Source organism: Ogataea philodendri (genome assembly GCF_020536065.1).
Source record: "Ogataea philodendri strain CBS6075 chromosome Unknown scaffold2, whole genome shotgun sequence".
Classification (NCBI taxonomy): Eukaryota; Fungi; Ascomycota; class Pichiomycetes; order Pichiales; family Pichiaceae; genus Ogataea; species Ogataea philodendri.
The window spans coordinates 674,371-697,787 of record NW_025764020.1 but is presented as its reverse complement, the minus strand read 5'-3'; the positions used below and the strand labels follow the sequence as shown (position 1 = coordinate 697,787).

The window sequence follows — 23,417 nt, the reverse complement described above, 5'->3', positions numbered from 1 at the left end:
AAACATACTTGTATCGTCACCCTATATGTTTTCTTCGAGTTCGTAATCATCGTAGTCTCCGCAAAATAATAGTGTATCTCGGAGATATTCGTCGCTGTAGACGTCTGACTTCGATAGAGACGATATAAGACTGATGTTGAAGCTGCTCAAGGCAAGGTTTCTTTTTATCAAAGTTATGTGTCTGGCTTTGAGTTGTTCTAACCCGTCGATCTGCTCTTCTTCTCGTATTTTGTTTTGGAAAGCTAGATCCTTATTTTCTTCAACCAATTCGAGATACATCTGAACCAGTCCCCGCAGCTCTTCTAAATCCTTTACAGTGCTCTGTGATGACTTGTTAAGTGACTCCTGAGTCTCGTTCTTCAATTTTGATTGCTCGATGTACTCTTTGATTGTGGAGTCGCGTTCTCGAATCAGCTCTGTCACCTGAGTTTCGTCTTCAGTATGGATTGCGCGCAGTATTGGGTATGTTATCATATGCTGTTCAATGATTCGACGTCTGATATTCAAGAGCTGGTTCAGAAACGCGTTCACTGTTTCGTCTGTGTCTTTGTTTAAGATATCTGCCTGTAAAAGCGCGAGATGTAAATCTGGCATGGTATTCAAGGCCTCATCGTACTCCCGATCCACTATTTCCGGCACCTGAGTCAATTTGGCTTTCTTGGTTACCACAAGCAGTTCGTCCACTGCGGCAACCAGTTTCCGGTAAATTTCCGTGTGCTGGTTTTCTAAAGACTCCATAGAACAATTATGCAATTTATTTTTTTGTTCAATTAATCTCCTTAATGTCATACAAGTTTCCGTCAATCTATGATTTTCCGCCATTTTTTACCAAACAAATACATCAGCAGACTCTAGATACCCAGAAGTCCCATTGGTCAAGACTGATTTTAGAATACTGCCAGTTCAACAAGATATGGATCCTTTCTTTGAATGGCGAACCGATGGACTCGGCACCTGAACATCAGGATTCCGACGATGATAACGATGATGATGACGATGACACAGATATTCCACAATACTCATTATTTACGAATTCGAAGATCGATCGTAGCCTGCGAAGTGATTTCATATTAGAGATATACACAGACATGATTTCTAAAGGAAAGGCCGAATGGGTCGACCCTCGAAACCACAAAAAGGGCATTATCATTTACTGGCATAATCTGGAGGAATGGGCAGACATTTTGTTTGAATGGGTAAGTTTTTATACAACACATTTACTAACATCAAGATTGACATCACTGGTCAGAGTAATACTGTGCTTACGCTATACGAGCTGCGGAAGGGCGATTTGGCAAGAACTCAGGAATTCTACGGTATGAGCCCCACGGTTCTAGTCAAAGTTCTGAGCGTGTTGGTGAAGTCAGGAAGAGCGCAGATAATGAAGGATGATAACTCCAAGATAGCTGGTGTGAAGTTCAGTGATAAGTAATACGCCGATCGACGCGTCAAACGCGTTGAAAAAAAAAAATTTAGCTAAAATTTTTTGGTTTCAGCTGATAACTTTGTTCTTTGACAGAGAGTCTTAAGCACGAGATTATCATGAAGTACGTTGTCGTTTCCGGTGGTGTCATTTCCGGTATTGGAAAGGGTGTTTTGGCGTCCTCCACAGGAATGCTGTTGAAGACTTTGGGACTAAGAGTCACTTCCATCAAGATTGACCCTTACCTTAACATTGATGCAGGAACTATGTCTCCTTTGGAACATGGTGAGTGTTTCGTTTTGGATGATGGTGGAGAAGTCGATTTGGATTTGGGAAATTATGAGCGTTACTTGGGTATCTCTCTAACCAAAGACCACAACATTACCACGGGTAAAATTTACTCGGCCGTGATCGAGAAGGAAAGAAAAGGAGACTACTTGGGTAAGACTGTCCAGGTTGTTCCACACATCACCAACGCCATTCAAGACTGGATCGAGAGAGTTGCTAGAATCCCTGTTGATCCTTCTGGAATGCAGCCAGATGTCTGTATCATTGAACTTGGTGGTACCGTTGGAGATATTGAGTCTGCTCCGTTTGTGGAAGCTCTTAGACAGTTCCAGTTCAGAGTTGGACATGAGAACTTTGCTTTGATTCATGTCTCATTGGTTCCTGTGATCCACGGAGAGCAAAAGACCAAGCCAACTCAAGCTGCTATCAAAGATCTCAGATCCCTTGGGTTGTCTCCTGATATGATCGGTTGCAGATGTTTGACTGAACTTGAAGGTCCAACAATTGAGAAGATTGCTATGTTCTGCCATGTTGGAGCTGAGCAAGTTCTGGCAATTCATGACGTCAACTCTACCTACCACGTTCCATTGCTTTTGAAAGAACAAAAAATGATTCAATACTTGAGCAAGAGATTGCAACTTGGACAGATGAACGTTCCGCTTGATATGATCAAAAAGGGTGAGGAACTTTACAAGAATTGGGTTGAACTTACCACCCAACACGATAGATCTTTCGAGAAAGTCACGATTGCAATCGTTGGAAAGTACACAAACTTGCACGATTCTTACTTGTCGGTGATCAAGTCTCTTGAACACAGTGCAATGAGATGCTCTAGAAAGCTGGAGATTGTTTGGGTCGAGTCTGCTGACTTGGAACCACAAACAGAGATCGATAATAAAGCCAACTTCCATTCCGCATGGCAATTGGTTTGCAAAGCAGATGGAATCTTGGTTCCAGGTGGATTTGGAACTAGAGGTGTTGAGGGAATGATTGCTGCTGCCAAATGGGCCAGAGAGAACAACATTCCATACCTTGGTGTGTGTCTGGGATTGCAAGTTGCTGTGATCGAGTTCCTTAGAAACGTTTTGCGTATTGACGGTGCCACCAGTGCCGAATTCGTTCCTGAGGTGACTGAGGAAAAGGCAGGTGTTGTCTACATGCCTGAAATTGATAAGGAGAAAATGGGAGGTACCATGAGACTTGGTTTGAGACCAACCTGTTTCCAAGTCTCCGCCAAGAGCTCTGTGATCAGAAAACTTTACGGTGATTCTGAATCCGTTTTAGAGAGACACAGACATAGATACGAAATCAATCCAGCTATGGTGGAGGCCATCGAAAACGCGGGAATGAAGTTCGTTGGAAAAGACGACAAATCGGAGAGAATGGAGATCTTAGAATTGGACAACCATCCATTCTTCGTTGCTACTCAATACCATCCAGAATACATCTCCAAGGTTTTGGATCCATCTCGTCCATTCTTGGGACTGGTGGCAGCTGCTTCTGGTATCTTGAACGAAATTCTGAAGCAAGATTTGAAGAAAGCCGCTAATGACTTTTGAAGAACGTTCACAAATGCTTCTGTCTATTGTATATGACACTATGTGTGGATTCTGTGCATGTAATTCAGTAATAAGAATAGAATACGTTGGGCAAGTGCCCTCATCGCTGAAAAATCTATTACTAACGTCTAGCACCCTAAGTTTTCGCAGAAAGCTTGATCACAACCCACAGGAAACAGCTGGAAAACACAGGAATCGTAAAGTTATCGTCCCAGTCAAAAACTACCAGTGCTTCGCTCACTGATGCAACTAATCCACTCAGAATTGAAAGCGTGTGTATATTCAAATAGCTCTTTGATGGATTCCAGGCAAAGTCGGAATATAGGTTCACTTCCGGATATTGGGGAACAAAGTATCCATAAAATAGGTAAGAAGATGCCACACCAGTCAAACAAGCCGCTAGTGATCCGGCTAACGATTTCTTCTTGAAGATCTTTGGTGTCAAATGACCGAACATACGGCCGAAAGTCGAGGCTGCTGTGTCTGACCAACTGAGCAGCAGCACAGCCATGACTGCGATGTCCTTCTTCTGGGTCACAAACACAAGATAGAGACCCAATAAGTACCATATAACTCCGTTGTATGTGTTGATCTCTTTTTCTCTCATTAAAAATCCAACTGCCTTGCAGTACAAACGATTGAATTTGTCGGATCGAAATCTTAAAAGGTCCAAAGATCCGACACCAAGGAATCCAGCTAGTAATGGTCGAACTAGCTGTGGAGTCTGCACATTGATTGTGTATAAATATAACGTGATGAATCCAATGGAAACATGAAATACTTTGCGCGGAACCTCATGCTTGTGTATAAATTTCTTGAAATTACGGTGTGTTTCTAGTATGAGGTCCGCAGTACTTGGGTTTTCTGATCTCTGTCTGATGTCCAATTGGCCAAGATGTTTCTTATCAAGTGTTTCGAACTCTGTTGATACGGAAGAAACTTCTTCATCGTTGGTGTTGCTAATTTCTGATTCCAGCTCGGTTTCAGCTTCTTCATCCTCAAAGCTCGCTCCGGTACTATCCAAAGTGTAGTCCGGGTCATCTTCCTCATTATAGAAGGTATCCTCCTTGTCCAATACAATGGAAGGCACGGAAGCTTCCTCTGTCTTTTTAACCATATAAAGCAGAAATTTGAATTTATTTCTTGTCAACACGCACTGACAAGGTGGAAAGCTTGCCTTTTATATCCAAAATTGAATAAAGAAACAGCAACTGGGTGGAAGTCTGTTTTCTATACACGATTTTAAATTTCAGACATCAAAACATATAATTTATTTTATGCGACACAGAACTTAGATTGGCAGCCTACGATCGTAGCTATTAGCTATAGCTCCAGTGTTTCTTCCGAGACCTTACCGTAAAGCTCAGAAACAAGTCCTAACAAGACATCTAACTCCTTTGATATCGAGTTGGTGACCAAGTTGTAGGTGTATAAGAGAACGAAGTCTTCATCAGATAAAACTTGCTCTTCAGAAGAACTTCTTTTTCTAATCTCGCTCATTTTGACCAACATCCGCTCTTTAGAATGTTCTGTAGAGGCCGGTTTGCTTGCCAGAGGGAATCCCAGTTTCATAGCAGAAGCAAGCATGTAGAAAATCAAAAACACCCTGTTTTCCAGTTCGGACATCTCACCAGACAAATTTTGTAGCACCATGTATTCATTTGGAGTCAGACTCTTGTTGATCTCGATAATTGAGTTCAGATTCTCAAACGCATCAATGATTCGCGATGTAGACCTCAGAAGCTTATCATAAATTCCAATTGGAAATGGACCCTTCAAGCGAATTTCCATCGGTGCTTGTTTAACTAATGTTTCCAACTCTGACATGATCATGTGGATTGTTTTCCGATCTCTGATACCAATCAACTGGTACTCGTTGTTTTCAACAACCTCGTATGCCAAAGGTCCACTATGCCATATGATTCCCATGCGAAGCCATAGAATCGAAAGACCTCTACGAATTCTGCTACGAGCAGAATTCGGGAACAAAGACATGGTAATTATCACTGCCCAAATCACACCAAACGAGACACCAAGGAATCTGTGAAATGCAATTTCAAATATAATAGGATGATCACCACCCTCGTCGTCATAATCTGGCAAGTCTTCAACTTGCTTATTTGCCATTGTCCATGAATATAGAACGGTCAAATTGTATGTCAGTAAAATGAACCGTCCAAAAGCATTATTTGTCTTCCAGTTGATAATGATATAAAAACAGCTGATTGAGAACAAGAATCCAATCAACGCCATCAAAATCACATTTGGATAAAACATAATCCAAACCCAGTAAGCTGTGAAAGCTCCCAAAAATGTTCCCAAAAATCTCCACTTGATAGTCATTGTGGTACCTCCCACAGACTTATTCATAATAATACAGAATGTGACCAATGCCCATTCACCTCTCCAATCATCGAAAAAATCCTTCGTCTTGTCAATATAGGCAAAAATGGCGATGAACATCGATCCAATTCCAACACGAACACCGAACTGCACATCCACATTTTTGAATATTTTGGCTATCTTCCAGATTCTGTAACTTATAGACAACTTCGAGCTACTATCATCGCTAATGCCTTGCATTCGATTGAGCATGTCGTTTATGGTGCTACCTGGAGCAGTAGAATTTGATCTTTGCCTGGTTCTTCTCCAAAATCTCAAAAAGTTGAATGTTTTCCAATCATTCATTGCAACCACAGACTTGAGTTCTGCCAAAATGTTCAGATATTCTGCTAGTTCACTCGCATACTCAAGTAATAAAAACGAGAAATTTCCGCAGGAAGCAGCCACCTCTTCCTGGTCGACCTTGGAATCGAAATCTGTTTCGGTCTTGAATAATTCTTGATCGTATAACTTCTTTATCGCTTTGAGTTGGGTGTCGCTGTATAACTGTTTTGCTGCCTCCAAACTTAAAGCGTACTGATCAACAGAAGGTTCAATTTCATGGTGTTTGTTAAATGGAACACCGCTCAGAATCTGTCTCACAGTAAAAGAGAAACTTTTCATGGACGGCCCAAGATAATAAACAAAAAGCTCGAATAATTCCTTAGAATTCATCGCCTCGACGCCATCATCGTCTGAATCGTCACCTTCAGTATATGTCTCGTCATTGAAAACATTACTGTGATAGCTCTGTAAAGAAGCAGCTTCGGTAGCATTGTCTAGAAAATCGGTGTTCAGTAACTCCCCTTTGAATTCCACAGACCGTTTTAATCCGGCCAGTGTCATAGTAAGTTTGGCACAAGAATCCACCAATTTTTCAAGATGACGATATTCGCTTTCTCTTCCTTTGGCAAACAATTCAAACTTGGCTTCTTCAAGGTCATTTTTAAGCTTCTTGTTTGTTGTCTTCATCTGTTCAATCAAGGAATTGGTTTCTGGAGATTCGATATTTTCGTATCCCAAGAAACAGCTGGACATCAGTTTCAGCAATCTTGACTGTAAATCAGAGATGTTGTTCAAGTTTTCTTTTAGTTGAGACTCCGCGGACGTTGGCCAAAGCAAATAGCATGTCAAGGCTGAAATTGTGCATCCCGTAAGAACGATCCTAAAGATCGAGGTGATCTTGCTCCACGGCACAATACTTCCATCCCTGCTTCCTTCCTTCACCACACATGAAATTATCACAATTGCACTAAGGGAGCAAGCGGTGTTGAAAGTTTGCTTTCCAACCCATTGCTTCACTAAAGAGATCAACCCAAGGGCCGAACAACTGAAAATCAAATCAATTCCATAGCCGATTTCTGGACTTTCTGAATTGAAGAACCTGCTGGAGATGCTCATCAATACTAGGGAGACCGTAAATGCAAACGACAGCGAAATAATCACAAATATTAATGACTGAATCATAGATCCCTTCGTTCTCGTGGGATGGAAATAAACCACAATGGTACAAATGAGATGCTTCGAGTCTGCATTTCCTAATATGTTTGATATCGTAGTCGAATAGACGGCCAAAGATGCAATAAAATATGCTAGTGCTGCCTTTAAAACTCCTTTACAAATATCTGACTGAAGGAGGCTGATAAAATGGTTCAGTATTCCCAGCTCTCTCGGTTGTGTAACGCGCCTGTTGCCTTCGAGCTGACTTTCGAGGTCAATCTCGTCTTGTGTTTGGTCCCAAAACGAATACGATCGCTGGATTTTTTGCCCGGTATCAGCCATAATTATCGAACTCTGACGATGTAGATTCGTCTTGGGTAAAGATGAATTGTGTCTCATTAAGGGACGAGGAGGAGCCATTTCTGTTCCTGCGGTCGGTAAAAATAGTAATGAGTCGCCATACCTAGGATCACGGCCAAAAGACATGTCTTTTGCAACAGTTGTAACAAGTCTTATCGGGGCGAATGACTATCTATACACAGCCAAAAATATTTTTTTCTGACAGTGTATTTTCTGGGTAGAGGTGCGTTTATTTACAGTCATGTAGCTATTCATAATCTAATCCAACAACTTCCTGGAATATCTGTTCGCAAGGAACAACGGCTTTCATTCTAGCACAGAGCAAGTATGCTCCACTCAGTTTGCGGTGCAAACTGTAAGTTTCCTCGGGAGGAGGTGTGAGTCTTTCATTCAGCATCAATTTGATGTTACCCCTGACCCTATCGGTCAAAGTTTGACCAGTGAAATCATACGGCTTTCCATGGTTTTCAAGGGGTGAGAATGGCTCTCCTAGTGCAAGAATGGACTCCACATGGGCATTTGTCATACTATCCGTTTCCAAACCAGTAAGGAAACCCATATCTTGTGAGTATTTCTCCACCATCTTATGGTCCTTTTTAGCCGAGGCTCTCAAGCAATTCAGGTAAATCCTAATGAATTCCTTATCGTAGTTTCTACAAGCTCCAAAATCCAAGAGCTCGATTTTTTTTGTCTCCTCGTTGTAAAGGAAATTGGCCCAATTTGGATCCGTTTGCATGAACTTGAACTGTGCAATTTCCGTTAGAGTCAATCTCATAATATTCGATGCAATCCAGCTTTTAGTGTCCTGATCCCATTCCTTTTTCATAATCTCTGTCCCCTTCATATGCTCCATTGTCAAAACATGTTCATCACTACTCTCATGGAACACTTTAGGAACAACGAAAACCGGGTCGTCTTTCAGTAGTTGGCCGAATCTATCAATATTCGAAGCTTCCCTCAAGTAGTCACATTCCCATTTCAATTCTACCCGAGCATTTGCAACACTTTTGTCCAAAAACAAACCCGGAGGAAGTAAACGTGAAGCTGTTAAAAGAGTAAGCATATTGTCTAAGTCGGAGTCGATACTATCGGAGACTCCCGGATATTGGACTTTCACAACAACGTCTTCACCACTTTCAGTGACTGCCTTATGGACCTGTCCAATCGATGCAGCTGCAATTGGAATATCATCGAATGATTTAAAATGGCGAGTTCTCCAGTCTTTTCCTAACTCAAACGCAATTGCTTTTTCCAGTTGGCTAGCCGGCATATAGTGAGCACTGTTCTGAACCCTGAGCAAAATCTGTTGAATCTCTGGTGGAAGAACGGCGGAATCTTGAAATGAAAGCATTTGGCCAATCTTCAAAGCAGCTCCTCTCATTCTGCTGAACTTTTTGGCAATTCGTTCGATATTTCTAGGAGACATAATCATGGATCCAACCGAGGACGATTGTTCACCTTTTGCGTAATTCTGCACGCTTTGGCGCAGAACGTCGAGTCCAACGCCTGCTGCCAATGTTCCATAATGATATAATCTGCTAATTCGTGAGGACGGCACAGCCGATTGTGACATTTCAAACTTCACCTTCTCTGGGTCGCTAACAACTTGTTTCTTCACTTTTGGGTCTTCTTTGTTTGAGCGACAACTCGCAGTACTAAACTCTCGTTTGTTTGAGATATTCTTCTTGCTGGTCTTGGGTCTTTTCGGGTTGGTCAAAATATCGTTTCCCTTTTTCGTAGAATGCTTTACACTCTTAGACTTCTCCCTGGCTGCTTGGAATATATCAAACTCTTCTGGAGCATCGGCAGTCAAAGTGAACTCCTGATTTCTCGCTTTGTCTGAAGCTTCTCTGGCCTGCCGGTACAAGTCATTATTTCCTGCCAAATTAGAAAGAATTGAACAATTCTGAACCACAGTTTTGACGCTTTCCTTCACTACCCTGCTACTCCCATGGGCAAGGGTATAGGTTTGAAATAAAAATTTCGAGGACATCAAGAGCAGGCGACTTTCTTCAAGATAATTTTTGGGCCAGAAATAATGTAGTTGATGATTAGCTAATACCTGCCATTGCTTCTATAACTTGTTGAATTGGATCGAGGAAATTTCCTCATATTCAAAATCAAGGCTGTGTAATTTGTAACGATATTTTTCTCTAATGTACAACTCTGAAAAAAATTATTTATCAGTTTGATAATGGGAGAATCCTCGCGTCCCAAGAAACGGTCCAAGACTGTCGACACATCTATTCCGGAAATCGCTGCTGAAAAGGCAGAGTATGAATTATCAGTTCACCCTCACCCCAGGGAAAGAGAGGAGCTAGATGTGTATGACGGAGGTGAGTTTAACATTTCCAAGCGTTACAAAACGACTGCCAAATACGCCCGCAAACTTGAAGACGCCGAAATAAATCCGTTCACTGGTAGGAAATTCAGTCAGAAGTATGTGGACATTTTGAGGGTTCGTCGTGAATTGCCTGTTCACGCACAGAGAGACGAGTTCCTTAAAATTTTCCAGAATACTCAGATCATGGTTTTCGTTGGTGAGACAGGTTCTGGTAAAACCACACAGATTCCCCAGTTTGTGTTATATGACGAGATGCCACATCTGAACGGAACTCAGGTTGCTTGTACTCAACCAAGAAGAGTTGCTGCCATGTCGGTTGCAGCAAGAGTTGCAGATGAAATGGATGTTGAACTTGGAGAAGAAGTTGGTTACAGCATCAGATTTGAGAACAAAACTTCGAAGAAGACCATCCTCAAATACATGACCGATGGTATGCTTTTGAGAGAGGCTATGGAAGATCATGATTTGAAAAGATATGGCTGTATTATTTTGGATGAAGCGCACGAGCGTACATTGGCTACAGATATCTTGATGGGTTTGATTAAACAAGTCAGTGTCAGAAGACCGGACCTGAAGATCATTGTCATGTCAGCAACTCTTGATGCAGAAAAGTTCCAAAGTTACTTCAACGATGCGCCTTTGCTGGCCGTTCCAGGTCGTACCTATCCTGTTGAAATTTACTACACACCCGAGTTCCAGAGAGATTACTTGGATGCTGCTATCCGTACGGTTTTGCAAATCCATGCCACTGAGGACGAAGGAGACATTTTGTTATTTTTGACAGGTGAAGAGGAGATTGAAGACGCATGTTCCAAAATCTCTTTAGAAGGAGATTATTTGATCAGAGAGGAAGGTTGCGGACCGTTGTCTGTCTATCCTCTGTATGGTTCCTTACCACCTCATCAACAGCAAAAGATTTTCGATCCAGCACCACAGCCATTCAAGCCAAACGGAAAGCCAGGAAGAAAAGTCATTGTTTCCACCAACATTGCCGAGACTTCGCTTACTATTGACGGTATTGTATACGTCGTGGATCCTGGATTCTCAAAACAGAACGTTTACAACCCAAGAATAAGAGTCCAGTCGTTGCTGGTGTCGCCAATTTCCAAAGCCTCGGCACAACAGAGAGCGGGAAGAGCTGGTCGTACCAGACCAGGTAAATGTTTCCGTCTCTACACTGAGGAAGCATTCAAGAAGGAACTAATCGAGCAGACGTATCCGGAGATTCTGAGAACTAACTTGTCATCAACAGTGTTGGAGCTTAAGAAACTCGGAGTTGACGACTTGGTGCATTTCGATTTCATGGATCCACCTGCCCCAGAAACCATGATGAGAGCATTGGAGGAGCTCAACTATCTTGGATGTTTGGATGACTCTGGAGAGCTGACTGCTTTGGGTAGATTAGCGTCCCAGTTCCCATTGGATCCTATGCTTGCTGTTTTGCTCATTGGATCTCCTGAATTTAAATGTTCTGAGGACGTGCTCACTGTGGTAGCAATGCTGTCTGTTCCTTCTGTCTTTGTCAGACCGTCAGGAAAGTCTGCAAAGGCCGCTGCTGATGAGGTGAAGAAAGTCTTTGCCCACCCTTCAGGAGATCATTTGACATTGCTCAATGTTTTCAACGCATTCCAGTCGGAAGAAGCACAAGAAATTGGAGTGAGTAAATGGTGCAAGAACAATTTCCTGTCTTACAGATCGCTCAAGTCTGCAGAGAACGTCAGATGGCAACTTTCCAAATTGATGGAGAAGTACGATCTGGAGCTCAACTTCACCGACTATGATGATCCTAAGCATCACATCAACTTGCGTAAGGCGCTCGTTGCTGGTTTCTTCATGCAAGTTGCTAAGAAGAAGAGTGCCGGTAAAGGGTACATCACTGTCAAAGATAACCAGGAAGTTTTAATACATCCGTCTACCGTGCTTGGCCAGCAAGACGAATGGTTGATCTACAACGAGTTTGTTCTCACATCGAAAAACTACATCCGCACAGTCACTGCCATCAAACCAGAGTGGCTGATCGAGTTGGCTCCAAAGTACTACGACCTTTCCCAGTTCCAGAAAGGAGATGTCAAGCTGAGTTTGGAGAGAGTCAAGGCGCGCGTGGACAGAAAATAGAGTACTTGATCATCAATATTTTTTTTCATGTAATCTTACACAAAATTCTTCTTATTAAGCAAACTCGCCCAAAGAAAGAACCTTTTCAATTCCTCTAACCACAGTTGGGGTGTCTGGGAAGGCGAAGTCTTCCAATTCCTTGGCGTATGGAGTTGGAACCTCGCAACCGGTGATTCTCTCAATTGGAGCATCAAGGTAGTCAAAACCTTCGGACTCCATGACTTGGGCGCAAATCTCGGAACCAACACCGAATGCTGGGAAACCAGCCTCAACAGTGATAGCATGGTTGGTTTTCTTAATAGACTCAACGATGGATGGGACGTCGAGAGGCTTGATAGATCTCAAGTTCAACACCTCGACAGAGACTCCGTACTTCTCCTTGACGACTTGAGCGGCCTCAAGACAGAAAATTAGGTTTCTAGAATGCGAGATGACTGTCACGTCAGTTCCCTCGAGCTCTATCTTGGCAGTACCGATTGGCAAGACGAAATCTGGAGAGGCGGCCTCCTCAGAAATTGGGAACGATTCACCGTAAAGCAACTCGTTCTCCAAGAACACAACTGGGTTTGGGTCTCTAATAGCGGCCTTCATGAGTCCTTTATGGTCCTCGGCGGAAAATGGGGAAATCACCTTCAAACCTGGGATCGAACCGTACCATGCAGAGTAGTCTTGAGAGTGCTGGGCAGCAACACCGGCAGCTGCACCATTTGGACCTCTGAAGGTGATGTTACAAGGCTGCTTACCACCCGACATGTAGTAGGTCTTGGCTGCCGAGTTGATGATCTGGTCAATCGACTGCATGGCAAAGTTGAAAGTCATGAACTCACAAATTGGCTTGAGACCGGACAAAGCGGCACCGACACAGAGACCGGTGAAACCCATCTCGGTAATTGGAGTGTCGACAATTCTCTTTGGTCCGAACTTGTCAAGCAATCCTCTCGAGATTTTATAGGCACCGTTATATTGAGCAACTTCCTCACCCATTAAAAACACGTCAGGGTCCCTATCCAACTCCTCTTGCATTGCACTGTTCAAGGCGTCTCTAACGGTCATGGTGACAGGACCGGCCTCGGAAGAAGCAGCTCTGATGTTTCTTCCCATGGAAGATCTCAGAATGGACGAAGCATTCTTTGCGGTTTGGGCAATTCTGGACATAATGATGAGATATGTTCAAAGACTTTGGTATTCTGAGCTTCAAGTATCTAGATTTTTGGCAACAAACGCTCAATTGACTCGAAATTTAAGTATAATTGACCGATTTATTAGTTGTTTCCCGTTACCTCTAAGTAGACGAAGTCTTATCTCCCCACCTAACTATTTTTTTCAGTCCCGGGTCTCTACTGCCCATGCTTGAATTTTTTGCGGTGCAAGGTTGTTGAGGTTTTCCCAGTTCGGAGCGGAGCCAAATTATCTAGAGTTGAACAAGTCTGTCCACTCGACTTGAAGACAGTGCAATAGGGAGACCGAGATGAATGCTGCTGCAACAATTTTCAATGAGCTGGAGTTTTGATTGACGATCCAAGGTTTGGAACCGCGCTCAATGGTGAGGCAGCACAGGAAGTTGGTTAGCAACAGTGATCCGCCAATTACCATGGCACAGACATGAGCCACAGCCAAAGTGACAACGATGTGTTCCTGGTTCAGGGTTTGGGTGAGAACTGTATAATAGCTGATCATGTTGGTGAGGTTCCGGGTGGAGTATTGGCATAGCTCAAAAAGGCAGCCAAATGCAGTGAGCCAGGCCTGGAACATGTTCAGAAGCATTAAGCCGTTTCTGGTATCATTGAGTCCAATTCCTCTTACCTTGCAGAGACTGTAGGATGCCCCGATTGCAATGAGAACGAAAACTGCCGATAGAACAGTCATGGACCAAAAGTATTCCTTTTGGACATGCAGTTCGCTAATGATTCCAACAACCTGCACAATCACCAAAGATGCCTGCGTCCAGATGGTGATCATATAGATAGATGCAAATGTGAAGAACTGGCTGGTCTGGTCGCCGACCAGGTTTTCAACGCCGGTCAAAAGAATCATAAAGTGAATGAACACTTTCATAGGCGGCTTGGTCTTGTACATCGAGAGTCTTGCAACCAATTGCTGTCTGGAAAGCTCGTGAAGCATGTACTTCTTGTCGAGCCAGTTCAAATACAGAACAGCTGCAATTGGAATGGAGGTCAGAAGAACCGCCAAAACGTACTTCAAGGTCTGCTTCTTAGGAGCATGCTCGGTATGGTCAGGGTCAGAATCCAAGCTAATGGTGGTCTCTGTGACCTGGATCTTTTCGAGTTTTTCGATGTCGGACATGGCGCTCAGAATAAACAAGTTGAGGATAAAAGTGTATCCTTTAATATTTGGCGCATCGCCAAATATTCACCCTTACAGTAGAAACACCAATTCGATAATACAGCCTGTGCAGCTACGTATATGTATGTCATATGTTTTGTCTAGCAACGGGTACGTTTCTAGTTCTCGGTACATATATTGATGAATTCTTCTTCGTTGATTTCTCCATCCTCGTCCAGGTCGAACTCATCAATCATCGCACGTAGCTCGTCGTCGGTCAAGTTTTCGCCCAATTCTTTCGCAACTCTTCTCAGATTTCGGAGACTGATCTTTCCCGTCTCATCGTCGTCGAAAAGTCTGAACGCGCGGCGGATCTCGTCAATTGGATCACGCTCGATGATCTTATTCCCCACGTATTGGTAGAAGTCCTCGTAGTTGATCAATTTTCTATTATCCGTGTCGTATTCGTCAATGATGTTCAACACTTCTCTTTTTGAAAGGTCGAAACCCAGCGCTCTTAATGCCACCTTCAATTCGTGGTAGTCGAGAAATCCGTCTCCATTCATATCGAATAAAGTGAACTGGCGTTAGTCATTGACCTTATCTTACTTACTGCTTCTCTGATTTCCTGTTTCTGCTCATTGAGCAGCTCAACTTTCATTTGTCTGCCACTCTTTAGCGTCGTCATAACAGATTCAATATTTCTATATTTTTTTTGGTACGCGTTTTCTTGATTTGTCTATGCATAAAGTCGATGATCGAGTGTCTGTGAACGGCGTGGAAGGAACAATCCAATTTATTGGGCCGACCGAGTTCAAGCCCGGTGAATGGATCGGAGTGGCTCTGGACACGCCTGTTGGGAAGAATGACGGTTCGGTCGATGGTGTTCGCTATTTTACAGTTGACCAAGGATATGGAGTTTTCGTTAGACCAACGATGCTGCAGAACTCGGGGTCGAATGAGAGCCGTTTGAAGGCTGTTGTGAGGACGTTGGAAGATAAAGTCCAGACTCTTCGTGGCCAGATCGACGACCTGAACAACCAGCTCAATGTTTCCAAATCAGCTGTCACCGCTTTGGAAGACTCACTGGAGAGAGAGATCATAGACAAAATGACACTCAACGAGAGGCTGGAACTATTGGAACAAAACTCCAAATCATCTCAGCTCGGTGAGGTGACCAGGCCGAATGACAATGCTGAGTTGGAACAGTATCTACTCCAGATTGAGCAGCTACGAAAGCTAAACATGGATTTGCAGAGCAAAGTTTCACTGTTATCAGACTCTGAAATGATAATAGAATCTTTGACCGTCCAGAATACTGAGCAGGCTGACAAGCTAGCCGAGTATAAGCTCGCAATAGAGGAGCTCGAGAATATAGTGGAATTGGACAAAGATCTTGAGCAGAATCATCTTGAGGTGGAGGCAGAGTTGAAGCTAGAGATTGACCAGCTGAAACAACTGTTGAAAGATAAAGCCGATACTATAAAAAACCTGGAACTCAAGCTTGTCAAACTTGAACGAACGGTCAGTGTTCAACGTCCGGATCCTGTGTCGAAAGTTGACCAATCTTCTGAAAAACTGATGGCCCAGCTGAGGCATCAGGAATCGCAGCTGATCAAACTTCGCTCGCAGCTGGATTTTTGGCGTGTGTTGGCATTGACAGAAAAGCTTTCACTGGAGGAGTACTCTGGCTTTGTGTCCGAAGTTGATGACGTTTCGGACCAGCTTTTTGCTATGGCGAAACTAGTCAAATTCAAAGTTCTATGTCAACAGTTCGAGGACTTTTTCGTCAGCCAAATTGGCGATGTCAACAATCTGGATGACTACGTTTTCCAATGGCAATGTTTGGAGAATGCGTACAGGCTTGGTGCGCTTGCACTGGAAATTGGGTGCATCATGAAGACTTGCGAGTACTATAAAGAAGTTCCCGAAGAAGTTCTATCAAAGACAAACGACTACATGAACTCTTTCGAGTTGCGTTACGAGCGAAATGATTATGATTTGGCATTGGAGTTCAGTTTTGATGGGCCAGTGAAGAACCGAGAGTTCACTTTGATGACATTACTTCTGGCCATGCATACGCTGGAGTACTGTTTGTTATTTATTGGAACCTTGCAAAGTGGAATGATTCTGAATGAAGTCAGGTACGGATTTACAGAGGAGAAGAAAGGCCTGGAGCTTTTAATGGATCGCGTTGATCGTGAAATCAGAAGACTGGAAGATCTCGAAAAACAAAACTGCGGGTTGATGAATTCGATTGATCTCAAAATCCCCCAAATCGACGGTTTCCTATCCAATTTAAAGGATCTTGATCAACGCATAAAGCTTGGACAGGAGATTGTTGTTTTTGGAAATCTGGTCCCGCCAATCGATCCTACGATTCATCCTTTGGAATTGGAGCAAGCTATTTTGCCTCCTTCTGGAACGTGGGTTTCAGTTAAGGAGACGATGGTGGTTGATAATTCTAGTTCTGACCAGCAGCAACTTGTTGACGAACTCAAGCTCAAAATCTCGGTGTTGCAAGGAAAACTGGGGAAGCACGAATCGGAAGAATTGGAATTGATCGAGCTAACCAAGTCTCTGGAGAGCATGAAGCTTAGTAACACCGAGCTGACGGGGAAGTATGAAGATGTGAGGCGTGATTACGAGGAAATACGCGCAAAGCTTCAAGACACCGAAAAACGACTGCGTCTTTTCGGAGATGAATCAACTCAAGAGACATATCGGGAATTTCAAAATTACGACCGTGCCGAACTTGTTGGTGAAGTTGCCAGTCTGCGTACACTGGTCTCAAAACTAGACAGGTTCAACAGGTCCAATGAGCACCATGTGCTGTCCAAGGAATTGGACTTTATCGAAGAAGTTTCGCAGCTCCCCAAATGGGACCTCAGCACCGATATCGATCAAAAGCTTGACTTTGAAAAACTATTTAAAAACATGGAGGAGTTCAAGGTTCCAAAGCTGTCGCAGAATGGCAATAATGCATTAAAATTACACACTAAAATGATGAACATTATGATGGGATGAAAGCGCTCATTCATCCTCGGATTTGTTCTTGCGTGGCCACTTCCTTGCCCTATCGATCTCATGTTCCGGCCACAACCAATTGAAGATCTCAAGAAGAAACACGTCCACGACCAAACACAAAATAAATAGAAGTCCTGCCCATGGACCACAATTATAATATCTGATCAGTTTATCCACCAACGTGATGGGTTCTGTTTGGTAGACCATGTTGTAGACCTTTTCTGTTCTTTTTGCAATGTCTCCCCAATCGTACATTTTCTTGACTTCGTTATGGAAGCTAGATGTGTCAATTTTGTTTTCTTTCAGTTTTCGAACTGCAGAGTTGACAGCATCCACAAGAGAGTCTTCGTCTGGACTGGCGAAAACCGTCATTTTGGTCGGTAGAACTTCAGGGATTCCTCCAACTTTGGTAGTCACGACCAACAGTCCACATGAAGCTGCTTCGACCAAGACCGTTCCGAATGCTTCTGTCAAAGACGGATGTAAATAAATATGTCCCTGAACCATAACGTCTCGCACCTGCTGATGACGAATGCTTCCAATCAGCTCGACTCGGTCCTGAAGCTGGTGCTTCTCTCGCATTTGCTCCAGGTCGATGAACTTTGGTCCATCTCCTGCGATCAGGAAATGGATATCTGGTCGAGAGGCACAAAGTCGAGGAATAATAGCAGTCAACAAATCCGCTCCTTTATTTTGGAACAGTCGGGAAATAACAACCACAGTGATCTTATTCAAAGACGGTTTAACCTCTGCGGGACGGAAATCGTCTGCAATCACTGCATTGGGTATCACAGAAACCAACGACGGGTCCAAACTGGCACGCAACACCGTGTTTTCCTTACACGTATGACTGACACATATCACGTGACCGACGTTTGTCAAAGTGAACTTCAACAGCTTGTTGCCCAATATGGATCCCACGTCGGAGAAACCAAAGAGAGAGTGATCTGTGAACACCGTTCTGATTCCCATTGTGTTGGCGTGCAATATGGCTTCGTGGCACATGGAGCTGAAGGTGCCGTGGCCGTGGACAAAATCGATATTTTCTCTAATGAAGATCTGGCGAAGTATGGGGAAGAATGAAAAGACCGTGGGGAAAGTTGTTTGTCTGTAGATGACCAGAAACGGAACGTAATACACTTTGAGTCCGTTTGTTAGCACACGCACCCCAGTACGGTCACCGTAAGCGTGGGTAATCACGACCACTGAATGACCCCTCGCAATGAGTTTCTGCGAGAGATGGTAGATGTGAAGCTCCATACCTCCTGGCTGGGGGTAGAAGAAATCCGAGATCATGCTGATGTGTTAGTGGCGGTTCGGCGTCGAACTTACGCGATGTTGTAAGACTTCATGGTTACCTTGTATTATTTTGAATTATTTTTGTCGGCAGTGCAAGAAGCTTAGTAGAATAATCTTTTGAACAAGCAACGCTTTAAAGGGTTTGGGAATGGCGAATCAGGACACTTACGTGGGGGTTCCTAATACACCTCCTGAAGATCCGCCAGAATACACCGGATATGAGGGTTCGTCCGAAGAGGCTGGTCATTTCGAGCAGTTTGATATTGACGAACCAGCAGAAAGGGCGAGAATGAGCCCTCGTGAGTTATTCCACAAGGCTGGTGATTTTGCAAAGAACTTCAATCGTCGCTTCTTTCGGCCCATAAACAATGCTCTTGATCCAGTTTACGAGCTTTATCAGTTTATCAACAACAAAACCGAGTCGTATATGTCCAAGATCGGTAATCCACTGATAATCAAACGACTGGTTTATGTTTTATTTATTGCGACCATTGTGTATGTGATTTCCATGTCCGGGATGTATCCGGACGGTGTGAACTCATTATATGGCGACTTTTACGATGTGCGCAAGCTTCTGGACTTCATTGACACTCATGTCGATGTCAACCGACTTGAAGAGAATTTGGAGTATCTGTCTTCGATTCCACACATGGCCGGTACAGCTGGCGATTTGGCACTGGCACGATATATGGAAGATATCGTTGCCGATTCTGCTATCCAGTTGGATGGAGACTCTCGGTTTATCGCATACGTCAACTATCCCGAGCAGTCTTCGGTCAAGCTGCTGCAAGGAGACAAGTCTCTATATGAGTGCGTGCTGAACGATAAGCCAGACTACAAAGATGGCGAGAATGACTCGGTCGAGATCCATCAAAGAGCGTTCAACCCTGGTTCTATGAAAGGGTCCGCAAAAGGTCCCCTCGTTTACGCAAATTACGGAACTACGAAAGATTACGAAAAATTAAAAGATTTGGGCATCCAGATCAAGGGATCTGTGTTGGTCATCAAATACGGTGGCATTCTGAAAGAGTCAAAGAAGCTTTACATGGCAACTGAAGAAGGGGCTGCCGGGGTGATATTCATCAGTGATCCGAAACTCTCCTCGGTATACACTATGACTTCTATTCAAAAAGAACCCGTTGCCTTGCCAGACTACTACACGGGTAACATGATCAGTCCAGGACCTGGTGTCATGGACCGCATTCCGGACTACTTTGATGTCGATATCATGTGGCAGTCCAACAATTGCACGCCGAGAATCCCAAGTATTCCTATCTCGTGGAAAGATTTCAAGAACCTCATGTCTCCTTTGAAAGGATACGGAAAACGAATCAGCGAATGGGAGTTTGATCTGGATAACGAGCATTTGGAGATCTGGACTGGAGCAGCCGACTTTGTCCTTGATCTGTCGAACAAGGTGGTGGAGAGAATGAACAAAGAGGTCTGGAATGTTATTGGACGTATTTCAGGCTCGGAACAGAACAACCTTGCAATCGTTATTGGTGCTCCACGTGACTCTTCCTGTTACGGAACCACCGATAGTACGGGTTCTGTAATCCTTTTGGAACTGATTACTCTGTTCTCCAACATGATGAGCACATTGAAGTGGAAGCCATTGAGATCCATCTATTTTGTTTCCTTTTCCGCAACGGATTATAACCTTGCTGGGTCGACTTACTTCGCTCAAAGTAAGAACGACCTGCTCAACAGACAAGGTTATACCTACATCGACTTAAGCAATGCTGTTTCGGGATCGACACTGGAAATAGCAGCTGATCCGATTTTACACTCGCTGATCAAAGATGTCCTCAATATAGTGGAAGATCCAATTACCAATCGTTCGTTATCTGATGTGTGGGACAACAATTTTGGGCTATTAACTGATAACACCAAAAATTACGAGCCATACATCTCTCATTTCGGAATGCCTGCAGCTGAGTTACGATTCAAAGGTCAAGACTATCCAAAAAATACGTGTCTAGACACGTTTAAAAAGTATAAAGATGATCAGATAGACAGTGAGATGGCATACCACAAGACTTTGACAAGAATGGTGGCGAAGATCATTTTACAGCTAACGGAAAAACCTATTATTCCGTACGATATTTTCAACATGGTGTCGACCATCAACAAAAACATGAAGGACTTGAGGGCATATGCCGAATACAAGGACAAGAACGCAAAGCTCGATTTCACGCAGTTCGACACCTCGCTTATTAAACTGAAAACCATTGCGCGAGAGCAACAATCATTTATCAAAACATGGACAGAAATTGTGAATGCCGACTCTGGCTCAGAGCCAAACCTACTGGCAGTGAACAGATGGGATTGGAATGCCAAATTAGTTCTATTAGAAAAGATTTTACAATCATCTAACGGTATTTTTGACCGTCCATGGCATAGAAACGTCCTATTTGGAAATGAGTTTAAAATCCCCGAGATTGACGACCATCAGTTCAATTACAACTCGTTCCCTGGAGTCCGTGATGCAATAGATGCTCAAGACTGGAAAGAAGCCCAGAACCAACTTAGTATGATCTGTGAGCTAATGGACCAATGTTTAGAATTATTCCAATTGAACTAGACGATATGATAAATCAGACAATTTCAGGTTGTGTTTCCGATTCAAGTTTCAATATCAGTTCCTCACTGGAGTCGATCATGGTCTTGAAAGCTTCGTCGACAGTTAGTAGTTTTTTCTCTAGTAGAGTGCGAACAAGTGCAATCACTTGTTTCACAAACTTTAGGCTTTTCAAGAACTCTTGGACTGGATTATCGTGGACGTTCTTTATTGGCGACTCATTAACATGTGCAGCGGCTTTGGTGGAATCCAGATCTAAAAGGTATGTTTCAAGGTATTCTTGGGCGATAATTCCTAGAAGAACGTTTGGGAGAGACTTCTTAAAAGGAATCTCGGTAGCCAATTTTCTCCATGCCTTGTTGTCTCTCTGGAACTTGTCCAGATCGTCATGGTTCAGAAGTTCTAGCGCAATGATATTGGTTGTGATCAGGTCAGAAGCGTAAGAGCTGAGCTTAGACAGCACCGATCTGAACTGGAGAAGGGGCTTGTGCACTTTGTATAAATAGCTGACAGGGTTCAGCTTTGTCAACGGCTTGAGAGACAGGATTTTGGAAATGAAAATGGCAGCGTTTTTGAACTGGGCGTTCGTGGTCTTGAAGTCTGTTGGCTGCAAAATGTCGTCGGCCTTCAGGCTTTGAAACCTCTTGAAGAAGATGAGGAGCAAAAGCAGTGTTTCAACATTCACTGATCTCGAGACCTGAGGAAGCACCTGGCCCCATTCAGTGAGCTTGTAATCGTTCTCGGTCAAGAACCCATACACGTAAAGTGTTCTCAGAAGACCTGTTGAGATGACTTCATAACTGGTAGAAATACGAGCTCCTTCCTCGTCTGCTTTTGCAACCACGTTATCTTCCAAGAATTCTGCGCTCATTCCAGAAAGAAAAGATGTCAACTGAAACGATCTTGCTGTAGTATGTCTAATGAGAAGAGGTTTCAGCTTGAGGAAAAGAGGAGGCGTCATTCTCTGGACAATCTCGTATTCTTGCGATCCGTTGAAGAATGTAGCCAACCTCAATTTTTTAAATTGGTAGTATCTGTTCAAGGAGTTGGCAAACAGATTCAACGTCTTTCCCCTCATCTCCAAAGATTCGTCCTCTGTGATCAGTCTTTGGTACAGTGGGGTGACAGCCATATCCAATGGGAGTCTTTCAACTTGGGTTCCGTGGATCAAGGTCTCGGACAGCTCTAATGCAGTTAAGCCGACCGACTGATAGAAAAAGAGCTCATCCGGAAGTCTCTGGCCAATAACCTCGTGTAGATCATTCGGGATTCTTTTGGATGGATCGCTTGGTGGATCGGGAGATGCTGTTGAGGAGGTGGCAGCCGGACTTGCGGACACAGAGGAAAGAAAAGAAGCATCGGAATCCGTCTGTAGAAGCTCGACACGGCCGTTCACCTTCAATACAGGCGTGAAGTCCAACGAGGCACATCCTTTCTGGAAAATCTCCATGAAACGATCTCCGTTTGGAAGCCCGAGTAAAGAATTGTACACAGAGCCACCGTTCAAAACGTACTCGTGAAGCGACGGGAAAGTCGGAGCCGACGGAATGTGGGGGAATATGTTGAGACTATAAGGTTGGAATCCGTTTCCAACGCACATGGAGATGTCTCTGAACTGCTTTGAGGTGAGATTGAGTTTTCTGAGAGTGCTAGATCTCTTGACGTATTTAAATTGACTGCTTTCAAGCTCCATACTGAAAATGAACTTGTCGACGCCTTCTATCAGTAGGCCGTCTGTGGACCCAAAGATGCAATGAATGAGGTCTTGTGTGAGTAAGTAGTGAAGTTCCACCCAAGCAAAATATGGTGCCACTATAAAACTCACTCCTTTGGATTCCAGCAGACTCATGAAATCGGCCATGATAGGTCTGAGTGCCAGCGGAGTTGAAGAATCTCTGAAACTTTCATTGAAATGATCTCTTGTGGACTTTTCTTCCCATATTCTCTTGAAGTTCTTCTCGTACTGTAATAATTCCGGTTCTTTGTAGTAATCAAACTGGTCGACAGTTTTCAAGCCGGGAAAGACAAACACCGGCGTGATATTCAATTCCTCAAAAACCTTAAAGTCTGCCTCCATCAGAGCCTTCAAAGTCATCGGAAACCCGCCAATTGCTTCGAGGTTGGGCTCTTTTCTTGGAGTCAATAGTCTCGAGAGATAATGTTCTGCCTCAATTCCGATGGTGGCATTCTTCAGAACATCCAACGGATAGTTGGTGACTGTCTTGAGATCAAAAAGATAAGGCTCAAGAGATTTGATGGGCATTACGGCTGGTGGATATTCAAACGGACACGGATTCAAGAGTTGGAAAAAGATGG

The 23,417-nt window shown here is 43.6% G+C and overlaps 18 protein-coding genes across 18 annotated transcripts; 7 read left to right on the top strand and 11 right to left on the bottom strand.

Moving 5' to 3' along the window:
* Positions 1-21: 21 nt before the first annotated feature.
* Positions 22-738, bottom strand: OGAPHI_004147 (uncharacterized protein; the record flags this gene model as incomplete). Its single annotated transcript, XM_046205193.1, has 1 exon — positions 22-738. One exon carries the CDS (start codon positions 736-738, stop codon positions 22-24), a length of 717 nt encoding a protein of 238 aa, XP_046061162.1.
* Positions 739-782: 44 nt separating this feature from the next.
* On the top strand, positions 783-1,432 carry OGAPHI_004146 (uncharacterized protein; the record flags this gene model as incomplete). The annotated part of the gene is made up of 2 exons (XM_046205192.1): positions 783-1,115; positions 1,250-1,432. 2 exons carry the CDS (start codon positions 783-785, stop codon positions 1,430-1,432), a joined length of 516 nt encoding a protein of 171 aa, XP_046061161.1.
* A 110-nt stretch (positions 1,433-1,542) lies between these two features.
* On the top strand, positions 1,543-3,270 carry OGAPHI_004143 (uncharacterized protein; the record flags this gene model as incomplete). The annotated part of the gene is made up of 1 exon (XM_046205189.1): positions 1,543-3,270. One exon carries the CDS (start codon positions 1,543-1,545, stop codon positions 3,268-3,270), a length of 1,728 nt encoding a protein of 575 aa, XP_046061158.1.
* On the bottom strand, positions 1,636-2,058 carry OGAPHI_004145 (uncharacterized protein; the record flags this gene model as incomplete). The annotated part of the gene is made up of 2 exons (XM_046205191.1): positions 1,636-1,785; positions 1,861-2,058. 2 exons carry the CDS (start codon positions 2,056-2,058, stop codon positions 1,636-1,638), a joined length of 348 nt encoding a protein of 115 aa, XP_046061160.1.
* On the bottom strand, positions 2,083-3,187 carry OGAPHI_004144 (uncharacterized protein; the record flags this gene model as incomplete). Its single annotated transcript, XM_046205190.1, has 2 exons — positions 2,083-2,951; positions 3,145-3,187. 2 exons carry the CDS (start codon positions 3,185-3,187, stop codon positions 2,083-2,085), a joined length of 912 nt encoding a protein of 303 aa, XP_046061159.1.
* Positions 3,271-3,406: 136 nt separating the features above from the next.
* Positions 3,407-4,387, bottom strand: OGAPHI_004142 (uncharacterized protein; the record flags this gene model as incomplete). The annotated part of the gene is made up of 1 exon (XM_046205188.1): positions 3,407-4,387. One exon carries the CDS (start codon positions 4,385-4,387, stop codon positions 3,407-3,409), a length of 981 nt encoding a protein of 326 aa, XP_046061157.1.
* Positions 4,388-4,593: 206 nt separating this feature from the next.
* On the bottom strand, positions 4,594-7,578 carry OGAPHI_004141 (uncharacterized protein; the record flags this gene model as incomplete). Its single annotated transcript, XM_046205187.1, has 1 exon — positions 4,594-7,578. The coding sequence occupies one exon, from the start codon at positions 7,576-7,578 to the stop codon at positions 4,594-4,596; it is 2,985 nt and encodes a 994-aa protein (XP_046061156.1).
* A 121-nt stretch (positions 7,579-7,699) lies between these two features.
* OGAPHI_004140 (uncharacterized protein) lies at positions 7,700-9,445 on the bottom strand (the record flags this gene model as incomplete). Its single annotated transcript, XM_046205186.1, has 1 exon — positions 7,700-9,445. One exon carries the CDS (start codon positions 9,443-9,445, stop codon positions 7,700-7,702), a length of 1,746 nt encoding a protein of 581 aa, XP_046061155.1.
* Positions 9,446-9,646: 201 nt separating this feature from the next.
* On the top strand, positions 9,647-11,911 carry OGAPHI_004139 (uncharacterized protein; the record flags this gene model as incomplete). The annotated part of the gene is made up of 1 exon (XM_046205185.1): positions 9,647-11,911. The coding sequence occupies one exon, from the start codon at positions 9,647-9,649 to the stop codon at positions 11,909-11,911; it is 2,265 nt and encodes a 754-aa protein (XP_046061154.1).
* Positions 11,912-11,965: 54 nt separating this feature from the next.
* Positions 11,966-13,066, bottom strand: OGAPHI_004137 (uncharacterized protein; the record flags this gene model as incomplete). The annotated part of the gene is made up of 1 exon (XM_046205182.1): positions 11,966-13,066. One exon carries the CDS (start codon positions 13,064-13,066, stop codon positions 11,966-11,968), a length of 1,101 nt encoding a protein of 366 aa, XP_046061152.1.
* Positions 12,335-12,898, top strand: OGAPHI_004138 (uncharacterized protein; the record flags this gene model as incomplete). Its single annotated transcript, XM_046205184.1, has 1 exon — positions 12,335-12,898. The coding sequence occupies one exon, from the start codon at positions 12,335-12,337 to the stop codon at positions 12,896-12,898; it is 564 nt and encodes a 187-aa protein (XP_046061153.1).
* Positions 13,067-13,318: 252 nt separating the features above from the next.
* On the bottom strand, positions 13,319-14,215 carry OGAPHI_004136 (uncharacterized protein; the record flags this gene model as incomplete). The annotated part of the gene is made up of 1 exon (XM_046205181.1): positions 13,319-14,215. The coding sequence occupies one exon, from the start codon at positions 14,213-14,215 to the stop codon at positions 13,319-13,321; it is 897 nt and encodes a 298-aa protein (XP_046061151.1).
* Positions 13,802-14,296, top strand: OGAPHI_004135 (uncharacterized protein; the record flags this gene model as incomplete). Its single annotated transcript, XM_046205180.1, has 1 exon — positions 13,802-14,296. The coding sequence occupies one exon, from the start codon at positions 13,802-13,804 to the stop codon at positions 14,294-14,296; it is 495 nt and encodes a 164-aa protein (XP_046061150.1).
* A 77-nt stretch (positions 14,297-14,373) lies between these two features.
* OGAPHI_004134 (uncharacterized protein) lies at positions 14,374-14,760 on the bottom strand (the record flags this gene model as incomplete). The annotated part of the gene is made up of 1 exon (XM_046205179.1): positions 14,374-14,760. One exon carries the CDS (start codon positions 14,758-14,760, stop codon positions 14,374-14,376), a length of 387 nt encoding a protein of 128 aa, XP_046061149.1.
* A 175-nt stretch (positions 14,761-14,935) lies between these two features.
* Positions 14,936-17,221, top strand: OGAPHI_004133 (uncharacterized protein; the record flags this gene model as incomplete). The annotated part of the gene is made up of 1 exon (XM_046205178.1): positions 14,936-17,221. One exon carries the CDS (start codon positions 14,936-14,938, stop codon positions 17,219-17,221), a length of 2,286 nt encoding a protein of 761 aa, XP_046061148.1.
* Positions 17,222-17,227: 6 nt separating this feature from the next.
* Positions 17,228-18,517, bottom strand: OGAPHI_004132 (uncharacterized protein; the record flags this gene model as incomplete). The annotated part of the gene is made up of 1 exon (XM_046205177.1): positions 17,228-18,517. One exon carries the CDS (start codon positions 18,515-18,517, stop codon positions 17,228-17,230), a length of 1,290 nt encoding a protein of 429 aa, XP_046061147.1.
* Positions 17,714-21,544, top strand: OGAPHI_004131 (uncharacterized protein; the record flags this gene model as incomplete). Its single annotated transcript, XM_046205176.1, has 3 exons — positions 17,714-18,288; positions 18,647-21,051; positions 21,132-21,544. The coding sequence occupies 3 exons, from the start codon at positions 17,714-17,716 to the stop codon at positions 21,542-21,544; spliced, it is 3,393 nt and encodes a 1,130-aa protein (XP_046061146.1).
* OGAPHI_004130 (uncharacterized protein) lies at positions 21,118-23,364 on the bottom strand (the record flags this gene model as incomplete). Its single annotated transcript, XM_046205175.1, has 1 exon — positions 21,118-23,364. One exon carries the CDS (start codon positions 23,362-23,364, stop codon positions 21,118-21,120), a length of 2,247 nt encoding a protein of 748 aa, XP_046061145.1.
* Between the last annotated feature and the right edge of the window lie 53 nt (positions 23,365-23,417).